Raw genomic sequence first — 15,410 nt, forward strand, 5'->3', positions numbered from 1 at the left:
TTGAAGGTGAGACTGGATGTGGCATCAGTGCCATGGTCTGGGAACCACGGCGGGGTTGGATCAGGGGTTGGACTTGATGATCTCAGAGGGCTTTTCCAACCTGGTTGATTCTGTGATTCTGTGATTCTGTGATTCTGTGATCTTCCTCCTGCAGGGAAGCCAAGAGGAGAGTTACCTTCAAGTGATCTGCCTTTTCTTTGCATTCACATTTCTGGAGCAAAGCTTTAGTTATGGGATTGTGGGGGTGTCACCAGGAGGTGGCAACTTTTGGCAACCTGTGGGATGGTCCCCCTCAAAGACATTCCTGCAGGATGGCTGAGCATTGAGGGGGGGCTTGGGTGCCTTACTGGGCTGGTGGGAGTGTGGGTTTGGGGTGTGAAGGTGATTTTTGCAGTGGGCTGGGTTTGAGGCATGGCCTGGCTGTCAGGTGGGCCCAGGGAAGGGGCACTCTCAGGTTGCAGTACACCTGGGACTGAGGGGGGTCTCTGGGCTGTCCCAGCGTGGCTCTTCCCGTTGCCTGATGGGTGTGGTGTCCAATGAGTGTGAGTCTCCTGGCTGTGGCACCTTCTTTTGCCTTGATGCAAGGCTCAGCCTCCTTCCTGACTCTGGGAACAAGATAGTTTCCCTCTGCAGGGGTGGATTCCCATGGAGAGAGGCTGGCTCTGCTTTGGGGACATCCTCAGGCTGCTGGGAGTTGGGGTGCAGGGGGGCTCAGGAGGGCACCCCTGGCAGGGGGGTGGCACTGGCACACTCTGGCACCCTCGGGGTCCCAGGGCTGTGGTGCAGCAGTGCCCTGTACCTGAATCCTGCTGCCCACCCTGTGAGTGCTTGTGGCAGCTAGGAAGGATAAGGATGGATAAGGATGGATAAGGATGCACAAGGGAAGGATGTGTGTGCTGATGTGGCTTTTTGGTCCCATGTCTCTCTGAGGGGTCTGTCCCCCTCTGGACCTGCTCCTGTCCTGCTCCCTGCAGCACATGCTGCATCCCTGGCCTTGCCAGCAGCTCTGGACCTGCCAGGAGCCTTCTGCTGGCTCAGCCCCTCCAGCTGGTCCCCTCGGGGTGGAGGTGCTGGCTCTGGGCTTTGGTGCTCAGTGTGTCTGAGTCCTGTGCTGGCTCTGGGCTTTGGTGCTCAGTGTGTCTGGGCAGACACATCCCTTGTGCTGCTGTGACAGGGCTGGGGGGTGCTGGAATCTCCTGTGCTGCTGCTTCTTGCCCACAAATCATCTGCAATGAGCACTAATGTATTTAGTGCTGCTGGGAGCTCAAAGGGAGCCCAGGGGCTGGGCTGACACTGCCTTTGCTGCGGGAACAGCTCTCTGCTGAAGCCTTGAGCTGCAGCCTCCTGCTACTGCTCATCTTGAGGGTTTCTGAGTGATGTTCTGACCCATGAGGTCACATATTTGCATTTGGGTGTGATGTGATCCAAAATGGAAGTCTGTCCCAATGTCTGGGAGCTGCTTAATTTATTTTAAACAAGAGAGAAGATTCCAACCTTCGGGGAGTGTCACAGAAAAGCCTCTGTAGTCATCCTGTCTGACTGTGTGCAATAAATCACTGCACAGAGTTTAAACCCTGCACAATGTGGTTATTTGCAGGCACAGAGCTAACACTGAGCCTGGTGTAGGTTCCAGCACAAGGGGTGTCTGTTTTACAGGCTCTTCAAGGTGTGGATTGCAGTGTTTGGAGATCCTGACTGCAGGTGGCCCTGAAAGGGCCAAATATAGGTTGGTGTTGGAAAGAATGCAGAAGTAGAGGAAGGTTCTCCTCTGAGCTGTTCCATTTGGTGAATTTGTTCCTTCTGCTGGTTGTGGGACAGCTCTGGTAGTCCCAGCACATAGACAGGATTTGGAAGTGAAGGTGGTACCTTTTGATCTCAGGAATACTGTGTACATCTGGAATCACAGAATCACAGAATAGCTGAGGTTGGAAGGGACCTCTGGAGATTATCCAGTCCAACCCCCTGCCCAGGCAGGATCACCTGGAGCAGGTGACACAGGAACACATCCAGGTGGGTTTGGGATGTCTCCAGAGGGGAACACTCCACGCCCCCCCTGGGCAGCTGTTCCAGGGCTCTGCCACCACCATGGAAAGAAGTTTTTTCTCATGTTGAGGTGAAACTTGTGTTTTAGTTTATGGCCATCACAGCTTCTCTAACTTTTCTGTTTACCAACTGATATATGAAAAATTCCTGCAAATGTGTTCAGACCTGGCCTAGGGCATCATCCCATTCAAGATTTTAAACCCAAATAGCACAGTTTTTGTGTATCTTGAATAAATCCTGTCCTGCAAAAGCTTTGGACTGATTTGAGCACTGGAATAAGTGCCACTGGAGGAGGTTGCCCAGAGAAGCTGTGGCTGCCCCATCCCTGGAAGTGTCCAAGGCCAGGTTGGACAGGGCTTGGAGCAACCTGGGCTAGTGGAAGGTGTCCCTGCCCATGGCAGGGGGTGGAACTGGATGAGCTTTAAGGTCCCTCACACCCAAACCATGCTGGGGTTCTCTGATTCAGTGTGGACCCACATTTCTCACCCCAGAGGACTTGGAGTGTGGGAGTTTGGCTCCATTTTTTCCCACCTCCTCGTGCCATTCCCTGCAGGGCCCACACCCCTCCTGGCATGACGTGTAAAACCTGGCAGAAAAATATTTGCTGCCTGGTGGGAATGAGCAGCCTCAGGGGGACCAGTGTGGAGCCCTGAATGTGGTCCAGGGCTGTATTCACACCCTTCCCTACTCCGGAAATATCCTGCTGAGAGGAAACTGCATATCAGTGGTTTATTGCATTGTTACACATGTTTGATTCAAACCCAACATATTCAGACCAAATTGACTTAAAATCAAATAGCTCAGTAAGTTTTTCCTTTGAAAAACACTTGCAAATTTGATCTTTTTTCACTGGAAGTTTTTATCTGCAGACACTGGAGTTTCTCTTGGGAAGAAAGAAAATCCTTCCAGTAGCAGTTCCTTGTGCTGCTGTGATGAGCAAATTAATGCTGTGAATCTGTGCTGGAGCTTGTTTTGCCTTGGGGATGCCCATCTTTACTGCCCAGGGAGAGCCTCTGGACAAGTGTCAGAGAAAGGCCACTGTCCCCCCTTTGCCCAGGTCACAGAATCCCAGACTGGTTTGGGTTGGGAGGGGCCTCAAAGACCATCTTGTCCCACCCCCTGCCATGGGCAGGGACACCTTCCACTAGCCCAGGTTGCTCCAAGCCCCGTCCAACCTGGCCTTGGACACTTCCAGGGATGGGGCAGCCACAGCTTCTCTGGGCAACCTAATCATCCTGAGCCCTGGCTCTGTGTGGGCACATCCCTGCTCCCAGGGGTGCACAGGTCCCCTGTGGACACTGTTCCTGTTCACACCCTTGGCCTGTGTCCCTGCTGCTGGCAAGGGGGTGCTTTGAAGGGGTGCTCTTTGAACTGGATCACAGCTGTGGTGGGGGCAATACTGGAGCCTCCATGTGCTTCACTGGAGATGTCCCAACTTGCTCCACTGGAGCGTTAATGTCCCAAAGCATTCTCTGTTCCTACTGGGAGTGAACATCACTCAGTTGTGTCAGGGCAGGGTCAGGTTGGATCTCAGCAAAAGGTTCTTCCCCCAGAGGGTGGTTGGCACTGACCAGGCTCCCCAGGGCAGTGGGCACAGCCCCAGGGCTGCCAGAGCTCCAGGAGGGTTTGGATGATCCTCTGGGGCACAGGGTGTGACCCTTGGGGATGGGCCTGTGCAGGGCTGAGGGTTGGACTCGCTGATCCTTGTGGGTCCCCTCCAACTCAGCACATTGTGGGAATCTGTGATTTAATGCCTTTTGGGATGTGGAGTTGTCCCAAAGGGAAAGAGCAGGGAGAACCCAGGTTCCCATCTCCATCCAGTAGATCTGAATGCTGGAAAAGTGATTTGCTGATGGCACAGAGGATGTCAAGGCTCAGGGACAGGCTGGGATATGACAGGGATTACACGCCGGGGTGATTTTGAAGTTGGCTGTTATGGACAAGTCACCAGGACAGTTCACAAGGAGCTTTTTTGGGCACTGTCTTGGCAGATCTAGAGGGCACTTAGGCAGGTGGTTTGTTGAGAGGGAAAAAGGCAAAAGGGCTGGGCAGGGGGTGCCATCAAACCTACATGACTGAGTGAACAGCTGAGGCAAAGCTGTTTAGTAAGGAACTGTAGGAAGGGAGAAGGGAGAGGAGATGAACCTTTGCCTGGGAAATGGGCCGTGTGCTCTGGTGGAATTGTACCTCGATTCACTCTAATTCATGATGGGAAAAGAGATGGTGTTTGTCAGATTTGTGGCTGTAATTCATCTGATGGGCTTCTAGTGCAGCAGAGAAGGATCCCCTGGGCTGGGGGAGAGTGGGCACTGCAAACAGGGCTGGAAGGGTTGGGATCACTCATAGGACTTCGAGGAGAGACAATCCAGATGACCAGTTTTCTGACATGAATGGGAAGCACAGTGAGAGAACATGAAGTGTGTTCCTCTGCCTTCCTCTTCCTGTTCCCAGTCCTGTTCAGTGGGAAGAGGGACTCCCTCTCCTGAGCCACTCTGCTGGTGATGGCCAGGAGATGTTACCAGATGAAAAATCCTTTCCTGCTCTCTGACATTTCCTTTGCTTCCTCCCTGGCTCATTTCTGGGATGCTGGAGAGGTTCCCCAAGCCTTGAGTCATCCAGCTCATGTGAGAGGTGGACACTCACCCTGAATCCCTCTGGCATCTCACACAGCAACAGCTTAACTCTTTCCTGAATGGAGGTTTCCATTTTCCTCCCTCCAAAGGAGGGCAGGTCCCAGCCCCTGGATTTTTCTGTGGGATGCTGACAAGCCCAAGCTGCAGGTGCAGAGTCTGCAACATTTGGAAAAGTCCTTCTGAAGGATGTTGTGACATGAACCCATGTCCAGATTACCCCAAATGCTGAGGCATTCCTGAACTGCCCTGCCCAGCATCCCCATGATATGCCCCAAATTTCATTTGCAGCTGAAATGTTCCCCTGGTTCAAGTCAGCTCTCTCCAGGAACACCCCTGGAGCTTGAGCTCACACAGCTCTGGAGTTGGTGGTCAGGCTGCTCCTCTGTGCAGGCAGACCCTGGGCTTCATCTCCTCTGCCTGTGTGGGTTTACCTGGGTTAGATGTTGTGGAATGACACCAGCCCCAGACTGCAATAACCCACAGTCTGGGGACAGGACAGCTCCTGGGCATTGCCAGCTCCCAGTTCAGTTCTCTTCTGGCAGAGCAGGGGGTGCTCCTGTACCAGATGGAGGAACAGATAACCAGGAACACTCTTCCTCCCTGGTTTTGTGCATCTTTACACAGCTCAGCCTGAATCTGAGTTTTGAGATAACCAACAAATGTGTTCCTTTCCCCCCTCCAGCTTTAATTCTGGGGTCGCATTTCCCAGATGCTGGCAAGAAGAAGAGTTGATATGGTGCAGTTGCAGTACTGGAGAGATTTTAAAAAGGTCCAGGCACCATGAGGTGATTTCAGAGGGTCCTGGGACTGTCTGCACAGGCTGGAGCTCGCTGTTCATGGGGCTGTGCTGGGGAAGAGGGATGGAAGGCTCTGGGGCTGTGTAAGCTTGGCGTTGATGCCACTGAGGCTGCTCAGCTTCCCTGAGAGGGAAGGGTGTTTGCAGAGCAGGAAGGTGCTATACCTGCTCTCTGTTTGCCAGAGTGGTGTTTTCAGCACTAACTCATTGCCTGGCTTGTCTCAGGGTTGGGGAATTCCTGGGAAGGCTGTTATCTGATGAGCCACTTAATGACAATCTGCTGGCCTGTGAAAACAGACCGAGCCCTGTGTCCTTACTGGCTGCTCCAAAGCGGGTGGAAAAGGCTCTTCAGGATGGCTTTTCCTCCTGGAGGCTTAGCATAGAATCATAGGATCAGAGACTGGTTGGGGTTGGAGGGACCTTAAAGCTCCTCTCGTTCCACCCCCTGCCATGGGCAGGGACACCTTCCACTAGCCCAGGTTGCTCCAAGCCCTGTCCAACCTGGCCTTGGACAATTCCAGGGATGGGGCAGCCACAGCCTCTCCAGGCACCCTTCAGGCTGTGCCATCATGCAGTGCTCCCAAAAACAAGCCCCACAGGGAGGAGCCCTGCAGGGATTGCTGTGCCCTGCCCTGCTCCCTGCACATCATCTGCTGCAGCTCTCCTGCCATCCTGTCACCTTCTGGTCATCCCAGATTTCAGTGGGCCCCTGCTGTGGCTGCCAGTGTTTGTTCTTTGGGCACCACCAGTGTGCCCAGCAGTCCAAAAGCCACAGGAAGAGCTGTGGTCCCTCCCACCCCCCAGCACGGGAGCAAACAAAACTTTCTCATCAGACCTTGCTTGTGGGCATGAAGTAACCAGGCAGCAGTTGCCCTGTTTTGTGCACAGGATATTCCCAGGGCCAGTGGAAGGTTTGCTCTGTGATTTAAAGCCATTGTAGTCTGGAGCCCATTTCCGAGGTACTTCCCCTCTGGGATCTCTGCTGGGATTGGCCCCGGACCAGCACTGGGAATGTTTGAGGCCAGGGCCTGGCAGGGCTGGGCTGGGAGCCCTGTCCCCAGAACACCCTGCCCTAAACCTGAGGGGCAGAGGAGCCCGGGGGAAGGACCTGAAGTGCATCCCCTCATCTCTGAGGGGAACATCTACCCCAGGACAGAGGTTGCCCAGAGAAGCTGTGGCTGCCCCATCCCTGGAAGTGTCCAAGGCCAGGCTGGATGGAGGTTCTAGTGGAAGGTGTCCCTGCCCGTGGCAGGGGATGGAATGAGCTTTAAGGTCCCTTCCAACCCCAACCAGTGTGTGGTTCCATGACCACGACCACCCCAGGAATGTGTCTGCTGGCAGAGCTGGGGAGACAGTGATGAGAGAACAGCCCTGGGCTCGGCTGGGCACCAGCTCAGGGCACCGGAGGTGTCAGGCTGAGTCTGTGTCGTTGTTACTGGGACATTTTAGCTTTGCAGTGCCATGCAGATCCCCAGGTGTGTGCTGGGTCCTGCACAGAGGGGCATGTCTGCAGTGTGGGGTCTCAGTGTGCAGAGTTTGGGGACCCCTCCCTTGATGTGCTGCTCTCTGGGAGCTCCTCAGCTGATCTATGGACTGCAGAGCCAACAGGCCCTCCTTGGGGGGTTCTGCTGGGTAACCAGGAGCTCTGCTTGGCCAAACCCCTTGCCTGTCATCTCCTCCTGCTCCTGGGCACCGTGGGGCTGGGTCTGAGCCCAGGGGTGAGCTGTGCCCATGGAGCAAAAGGAACCTCTTCCTGCAGCTCACCCCTGGCTGTAACAGGGCCCGTTTGGGGCTGGTGTTGGCCAGTCTGGGCCCTTCCCTGCAGTGTATGTGTTTTCCCCCTGCTCTCCCACAGCAGAGTGCTGGGGGTGCCCCAGAGCCGTGGGCTCACACAGCACCTGCAATAACATGTTTTTCCCAGCTCTGGGGGAAGGCAGGCGGGCACAGAGCCACTGGCAGCCACTTCAGTCACTCTGTATCTGGTGGCAAACGCCCCCTTCACGCCATCTGCATCCTCCTTTCCCAGCACCGTGAGATTAAACCCTGTTTTCTCTTTGTAAATATTGGCAGGGCCGGGGCAGCCTCCCTGAATGAAAACAATGGTGGGGAGGCCAGTTCCCAGCGTGTGCAGGGCCTGGCACAGCCCCTGCTCACCCACCTCCTGCCCCAGCTCCCTGGGGGTGGGCAGCTGGGTCCCCAGCGTGGACACAAGCTTATCCCACATCCCAGTCCTTCATCTGGCTGGATCCCAAAGGACTTTGCAAGCAGGAGCCTGGGCTCTGGAGGCAGCTGGGGGTGCTCAGCCCCTGGGGGCTGCTGCCACTGTCCCCAACACAGCTGAACATTATTTGGGGGGAGCAGGTTGGTGGATGTGCTGCAGTACCACAACTGTAGGGATGGGACAAGGACTACAGATTGAAAGGGGGCAAATTTAAGTTAGATATCAGGGGGACATTTTTTACTGTGAAGATGGTGAGGCCCTGGCACAGGTTGCTCAGGGAGTCTGTGGATTCCCCAACCCTGGCAGTGTTGGATAAGGCCTTGAGCAACCTGGTCTAGTGGGAGGTGTCCCTGGCAGGAAGGGTTGGAACAAGATGATCTTTAAGGTCCCTTTCAACTCCTTACCATTCTATGATTCTGTGGAAGAGGGAGAAACAGAGCTCCTCCCTCGGGAAATGTGTGTTGGAGAGGTTCAATGTCACTGTGAGGGAATAAAGGGCTGGGATCTCACTACACAGAAATGATGGTAAAATATGTCCAGCTTGGAGAAATGTAATTTTGGTTGTTCATGTCTCCCTCAGCCTTGCACACCATACCGGGGTAGTTGCCTTTCTCCGACTTTTGGACCAGAGGGCAATCTCCTCTCCTGGCTGTGGTATTCCCAGGTGGCTGGGGCAGGGAGTCTGCAACTGGCTGAGTTGGAGGGAGGGAGGAAAAGGGGCACTTTGCTCTCAACAGCCAGCAAGAGCTGAGCGTGGCTGGATGTAAATTCAATCAAAGAGATGGCCTGTAATTGAATCAGAGAGGGGCTGCAGGGCAGGGGTAGGTGAGCTGCCGTCTGTCACCAGCAAGGGGATACGAGATGTCCTTGGAATTGCTTTCAGCCTCGCTCCAGGGGAATCACAGGAGCTCTGCAGGGCTGGGAATGTGCAGTGGTTGCAGCATCAGTGTGGGCACTGTGCTCCTTGCAGCTGCACTGATGGATTTTAGGCTCTGCTCAGCTCTTGCTTCCTTTCAGTTCTGGCCCCAAGAGCTGTGAAATGCCAGCCTGGATTTCCATCCCAGCATATGGGCACCCATCCTCTCCTATGAAAGTGGGAACAACTGGGAACCTTCCTAGGGATGAGTGGGTAGCACAGTGGTGCAGCCTGGGGAACTGCTGGCATGGGAGTGGGAGAGACTGGGACATCTGGGATGGGAAGGAGCCCCGTGACACTCCAGGGTTGCTCAGAGCATCACTGCCACCCAGGATCTAGGGGGTGAGGGGGACCCCACTGCCCTGTGTCCCTGAATCCCAAACCTCTCTTCATTCTGAATGTGCTCAGGAATTTTCATGCATTTGCAGTGTTTAAGCCTGTTTCTGCTGTAGGAATTGATGTGGTGATGTCCAGACTTAAGAAAGCCCAAACCTTGTCTTTCATGGAAGTCTCCTTGGAGGGGCAAAGGACTGAACCAGAGATCCCTTTCCCTGGAGGTGGCGTGGGAGCTTGGTTTATTTACCACTTCAGAATGGATTTTGGATTAAACATGAATGAATTCACATCCAATGCAAACAGTGATTTAAATGGTGTGACTAAAGAGCATTTCCCCTTTTGGCTGTGCTGTGTCTCTGGAGTCACAAAGCTGCAGGTTCTCTCAGACCTTTCTGGGAAAAAAAAAACAGGCTACTGGGGACCTGCCCTTCTGGAAGGAAATTCTAGGGGGAAAGAAAAGGCCTTTTTCATGCCCCTTAGTGAAAGACACTTTTTTCTTTCTTTGCAGTCTGTCCTAAAGTCCTGCTTTTGGTTTTGGTTTTTTTGTTGGTTTTTTTTTTTTTTTTCTTTTCCCATCTGGCCACAGAAGGAGAAGATCCAGCCTTGGGCATTTCTGGACCCTTCCTAAAGCAAAACCTGCAAAATCCCAGCAGGCAGCAGATGTTACTAATGCTTAATTTTTAGCATGAAAGAGAAGCAGTTTGAGGGCTGGGAGACAGCTGCTGAGAGAACTTGGTCAGAAAGTTCCTTAAATGAGTGAGATTTGGCCCAAAGAAAACCTGTCCAAGAGGAACAAGCCTGTATCAAAAAGAACACGTGCAGGGAAGGGGCTGTGGCACAAGAGAAGGTGGGCTCAGCTGGGATGATCTCCCATCATTTCTCATAATTCCTTCCTTGCTCACAGAGAGTGTGTGACCAGAGCTTCATCCCCAAATCCACCCTGAAGTGTGCACTAAGTGAGGAGCAGGATGGGGAGGCTGCTCTGGAGCCTCCCTGAGCTCAGTCTTTCCTCCCTGCCCCACCCAGCCCGAAGGCTCTTGTTCTCATCAGTTCATGCTCCGGTGCCTCATTTGTGTTTGCATATGGCAAAGAGCAATTTCCACTCTCTAAATTAGCTTAATAGACACTCAGGTGGCACAGGGTGCAGAGCTGCTGGTGCTGTGCCCGTGCTGTACCACTGCACTCCTACCCTGAAGCAGGGTCAGCTCCCCTGCACCACCCAGCCCTTCTCCCTCTCTCTGGAGGAGATGCCACTGGGAGCTGATTTCCCTCTCTTTTGCTCTCTCTGCCTGGAGCACAGGACACAGTGTGAGCTCTCCTGTTAGACCCACGCTCCTCTGATGTGCTGTGTGGGGAGCAAGGAGTTTGCAAACACAGCCAGGGCCTGCGACACACAGCTAATGACCTTCTCCCTGCCTGTGTTTCCTTTACGTCAGAAGTCGGAGTGCTTATTAAGTTTGGAGGCTTACTCCCAGGAGCAGAAGAAGAGGATCTGCTGGTGTCTGGCTGAGAACATCACCAAGCAGCAACATCCGGCATCAGCTCCTACGGAGAGCAAGGTAAGAGAGCCGGGCGGGAGCTGGGAAACCTGCTCGGAGCCCGGGGCTCGGCCTGCGCGGGGGCTCTGCTCTGGTGGGGCTCCAGCCAGGAGGGCACTGCTGGAGGCTGTTTGTTTGCCAGGTGAGGAGTGAGTTTGTGTTCAGGAGCTGCTGTGTCTGCAGCTTCCTGCCCTGCTCGGGGGAGCAGTTACTGCATTTGCATCCTCTGGCTGGGGCTGGCCGGGCTGGGCTGACACCTCCCAGCATCTCTGTTTGCACAGCTGAGCCCGTGCAGCCCAGTGTCCAGCCTTCCCCCAGAGCTCGGCTCTGGGGCAGGACTGGGAGCAGAGGGAGAGGCTCAAACTGTGATCTCTGGGCCCTGATTAAAGGCCGAGGTCATGGGAGTAGCAGTGTGGAGATTTGCCCGTTCTGTGCCCTCGGACGGGCTCAGGTGTTTGATCTGGATCCCACAGGTGGCCCCAAAGCACAGAGGTCATTTGGTAGGTGCTGTTTTTTGTACCTAGCGAGGCAGCCTCAGCACTTTTCCCACACTGAAGAGCTTCATCCTGGCTCGAGAGCGCTGTCTCAGCAGCTCTGACAGATGGATGTGTGTTGGAGGGGTTTGAAGCACTGTCAGGCACGCCTGCCCTGCATGGCTGTCCTTAACACCCCTGTCTGCCTGGCTTTGGGGCTGAGGCTGCCACCATGGAGCTCTCTGGGACAGGGACAACCTCTGCTGGAGTCATCTCATCCCCTGGGGGTCGGGTTTGGATTGCTGGTGGGTGACCCGTTGCTCTGGCAGAAGAGAAACACACTGTGCTGAGTGTTTGAAGAGCTCTGGGTGAGGCAGATGGGGGTAAAACCCCTGGATCTCTGCCTTGGCTGGTGTGTGGTGGAGGAGCAGCCCCTGCCCCACGTCATGGTGTGGGTGCAGCGTGGGCTGGGTGGCCCTGAGGAGGTGACTCGGGAGGTGACTCGCTCTCGGTGCCCGCAGGCGCAGCAGGAGCCGGGGGCAGGGTGACGTGGCTTTTGCTCTGCAGCCTCCAAACTGGGTCAGCACAAACATCTCCGCAGGAGACAGAGCCTCCGGATTCCTTTTCCTGCACGTTTCAGGAGGACTAAAATAGCAACAGCTCCCAGGGCCTGAGAACAGCGTTACCAGCCAAAGCTCCCGCACCGCCAACGGCCCCGGGCGGCTGATTCAGACTGACACGGCTCTGCTCTGCTCCTCCTTTCCTGTGCTGCATCCCGCTGGCACAGCACCGTGCCCGGGCAGGGGGGCCCTGTTGGCTTGGCATGGGGGGCACCATGTGATGGGGCTGCTCTCGGGGCCTTGGCCTGGCTCTGTGCTCGGCTGTGTGCGATCCAGGGGGATCATGTGCAGGGACATGTTCTGACCTGAGCATCTTAAAGACATCCTAAAAGGGGCATCCTGCTGGCTCTCCATCATCACAGGTGTTCTGGGACCGTTTGGGCTTTCAGGTGATGGTGCTGTTTGCCCTCCCCATCCCAGACTCTGTTCATGGCAGGGTGGGAGGCTGTGGCTCAGAGCAAAGCTCTGGAGTGTCTGCTCCCTGAATTGTAGGAGCCTGGCTGCTGGACAGGTGAAAAAATACTCTAGAAGACATCACAAACCTTTTCAAGGCTTTTCTGTGCCTCAGTAGGCAAGCGGGTGTTCCTTGGGTGCTGTGGAGAGCCAGGGTGGACCTTTCAATGCTGTGACAAAGGGATTTTATCTTAACTTGCCAAAGCTGATGGAAATCCCACTGGTGGGGTCCATGGCCAGGAGGGAGAAAAGGAGCATGAGAGCAACCACCAGGCACTTAACTGAGTTCATAGCACCAAATCCCATCCCAGCAAGGTGTAAAGTGCTCAGGATGCAATTTTAAAGCAAACCTGATGTGAAATGCAGGAAGGAGCAGCGTGAGGAAGGAAGAGCGGCCCTGCATGGGGCTGCAGCTCCTGAGGAGACAATAAAGGTTGTCAGAGCAGGGTGAGCACACAGGGTAGGAGCCTGAGCTGCAGCTGAGGCTGTGCCCAGGCTGCACCCCAGCTGGTTTGTAAGGGCAGACCGCTCAGGGGGTGCCAGTCCAGCGGGAGGCAGGAACTGGGATAATCGGTTTCTTCTTGCAACTGATCCATCTGTTTGCTTATAAGTCATTTGATACTGGGGCTATTTAGGGGGAAAACCCAGTGTCTGTGCTCTGTGAACAGACAAATTAAGCTGGAAACATCAGCCTTGACAGGAATCTGATTTGCAAAGCCTTCAAAACTGCTCCAGCTCAGCAAGGGGCAGCTCGTCTCACTGTGGCCGAGGGGATGTGGGCTGTGCTGTGCGATGTGAGCAAAGGGCTGGCACAGCCCCTGTGCCAGGCAGAGATGTGCCATGTGCCAGCTGTGCACTGGAGCCAGAGAAAGGGACACTGTCTGAGCAGACAGCAGCTCCTCAGGAGCCCCTGTAGCTGCCACACCAGTGTGTGAGTTGGGAACAGCTCTCGCTTCAACCTACTCAGAAATCAGATTAATTTTGGGCTTTGAGATGGTACCTCTTGTTTTTCAATTCCCCCCTCAGCCATGCCTGGGTAGGGCTGCACAGGAAGGTCCCTGTGGCTCAGGGACATGGCTCTGCAGAGCTGTCAGTGCCTCTGGCAGTGTCTCCTGGGAGGATGGTGTCAAGCCTGGAGGATGATCCCTGTTATGGGGTCTGTGTTGGCACTGCTGCTTTCAGAGCAGCTGGTTTTGGAGCAGAGCTGGCCAGTTTCTGGGAGGCACAAGCACATGGTGCATGTAACATCCACTTCTGGAGATGTAGGAGGAGAAAGCCATGAGGGATACAGCCATGTTCCCACTGGGCTTTTCCTGCCAGAGTCAGTGCAGAGGAGCTCTGGGGATAACTGTGGTTGTCAGTGAGGTCTGACTCTCTGTCCCTGGTGTCCAGAACATGTGGTGGAAGTGGGGTTCCAGTGGCTTCTCTGCTGCCACTGTAAGACTTGAGTGAATTTCCCTGAGCTGCAACCCCATCCTGTCAGTGACAGCAGGTCCCAGGAGTTGTTCTGTGGATCTTTTATCCATCAGCAGGGCCTTCCCCCCCCCTCACCCTCAGGTCTGTGTCTGCCCCAGGAGGCTGCTCCCTGTCCTGTGCCTGTGCTGAGCAAGCACCTGGAAAATACATTCCCAGGGTGACACAGCTCGGCAAGAAATGTTCCCAAACGTGGATGTGTGGAGCCTGGAGCTGGGCTGGGGCTGTGAGGAACCACAGCCATGGCAATGTGATTATGGCAGAGCAGCTTTCTGCATTAACTGAGTTAGTGAGGCGGCCTTGGTGGGCCGGGTGATGACTGTCTGGTTCACCCTCCATCCCTGCACTGGGCCTGCTCCTAGCCCAGACTGCATTAACATGACTGAAGAGCGGGCAAACTGCAGGGCAGGGGCAAGGGCAAGGCACAGGGGCTGGAGCTGCTCCAGCTGCTTTGGCTACGAGGGAAAAGGTTTAGCGGCAGGACCCCCTGCATGTAACGGACCTGCTGCCACCAGCTGATTCTCACTGCTTGTTTCTTTGTGTCTTCCACACTCAGAACGGCTGATTACTCTTCCTTCTGACTCCGTGACCTGAGATTACCTCGGAGATGATGGCTGGCTGTGTCTGAGAGATGCAGATTATCCTTAAGCTAAATAATTACGGACACTCGGTGGTGTGGACTTTGGGAGTCCAGGACGGGTGCTCCCCTTGTTTCCCGAGGGAGGTGGTGGATGCTCAGCACTTTCCAAAGCCCGGCTGCCGTCCCTCTCCCGTGGCTGCTGACGGTGTGAGCAGGCGTGGACCGACCCTGTGCCCCGGCCCTTCCTGGCAGCGCTGGCTCCGGTGCTGGGAATGAGCCGCCGGTGGGATGCGCGGCCGGGGGGGGACCGGCCGGCCCCTTGCTGGCCGTGCCTCTGCTCCGGAAGGGCAGGGCTGTTTCTCTCACTATTTACAACGTGCTTGACAAGTGCGAGTAAATGAGCTGTCAGCAAAAGCAAACTGTGTAATCGAGGGGTGATTGAAAGCAGGGCCGGCGGGAGGGGCGGGAGGGGCGGCCGTGCCCCCCGGGCACCTGCACCTGGGGACTGTCCAGGGGCAGTGACCCCTCTCCTGTCCCGTGCCCTGCCTCCTCTGCCTCGCCCTGAGCACCCCCGTGTGCCCCATCCCGCTCTGCCCCCGTGTCCCTCTGTTCCCTGGCACCTCCCTGCTCCAGTAACACCCATTTTCCACACACTCCAGACCTTCCTTTGGATGGTGGCCATGTACACACCTGAGCAGGCACAGCAGGGGCTACTGCCATGGGGGTGGCTGTGACAAGCCCTTGGGGACAAGGTGCTTGTGACGAGGTTGGGGACAGGTGGGGTGAATGTCCCTCTCTCTGAGCAGGGTGCTCCACTCAGTTCAGTGTAGCCAGAGTGTGACTGACTGGCTGTTTGATGGGGAAGGAGGGGAGGATTTTGTACCTTCCTATTTTATTTTTGGCCCAAAGTCTTTCCATTTTGGGCTGGAAACCTGGTGCCCTGTCTGTGCCAGCTCTGCTCCAGGGGATTCACCTGCTGCACTTGGCCAAAGGTGCAGGAAACCTGGATCTTCACCAGAGCCTGCTTTCCTTCCATGGTGCCAACACCAGAGGTTGAGCAGGGCTGGGCATGTCACAGCAGCACCTGGAGGGTCAACCAGCCCCCTGTCCTGTCCCAGCACCTCATTTGTGCTGTCAGGGTGCTCAAATAAGGGAGAAAACCTTCAGGTTGATTCTGCCCCCATAAGAGTTTAAGCATGAGATGGCAAGACTTATAGCCAGGTCACAAAAATAAACCAAAACGCAGCCCACTCTTGCCCTGGGCTGGAAAAACTCAGTACCAAGGACAGTCAAAGGCTGCTCCAGTAATGCCATGAATTTGGGAGGCT

General features: G+C 55.2%; 1 protein-coding gene across 5 annotated transcripts in view; it reads left to right on the forward strand.

Moving 5' to 3' along the window:
* Positions 1-15,410, forward strand: part of RGS3 (regulator of G protein signaling 3) — an 85,994-nt gene that overhangs the window by 49,462 nt on the left and 21,122 nt on the right. For 4 of the 5 annotated variants that reach the window (XM_051807901.1, XM_051807902.1, XM_051807904.1 and 1 more), the window contains one exon: positions 10,382-10,504. In XM_051807901.1, coding sequence (XP_051663861.1) covers positions 10,382-10,504 — 123 coding nt within the window. Of the gene's footprint in view, positions 1-8,410; positions 9,793-10,381; positions 10,505-15,410 lie in introns of those variants that run through there. The other variant, XM_051807905.1, reaches the window with a different exon arrangement.

Source organism: Manacus candei, unplaced genomic scaffold (assembly GCF_025592945.1).
Source record: "Manacus candei isolate 608988 ecotype Guabito, Panama unplaced genomic scaffold, ASM2559294v1 h1tg000071l, whole genome shotgun sequence".
In the NCBI taxonomy this organism is placed as follows: Eukaryota; Metazoa; Chordata; class Aves; order Passeriformes; family Pipridae; genus Manacus; species Manacus candei.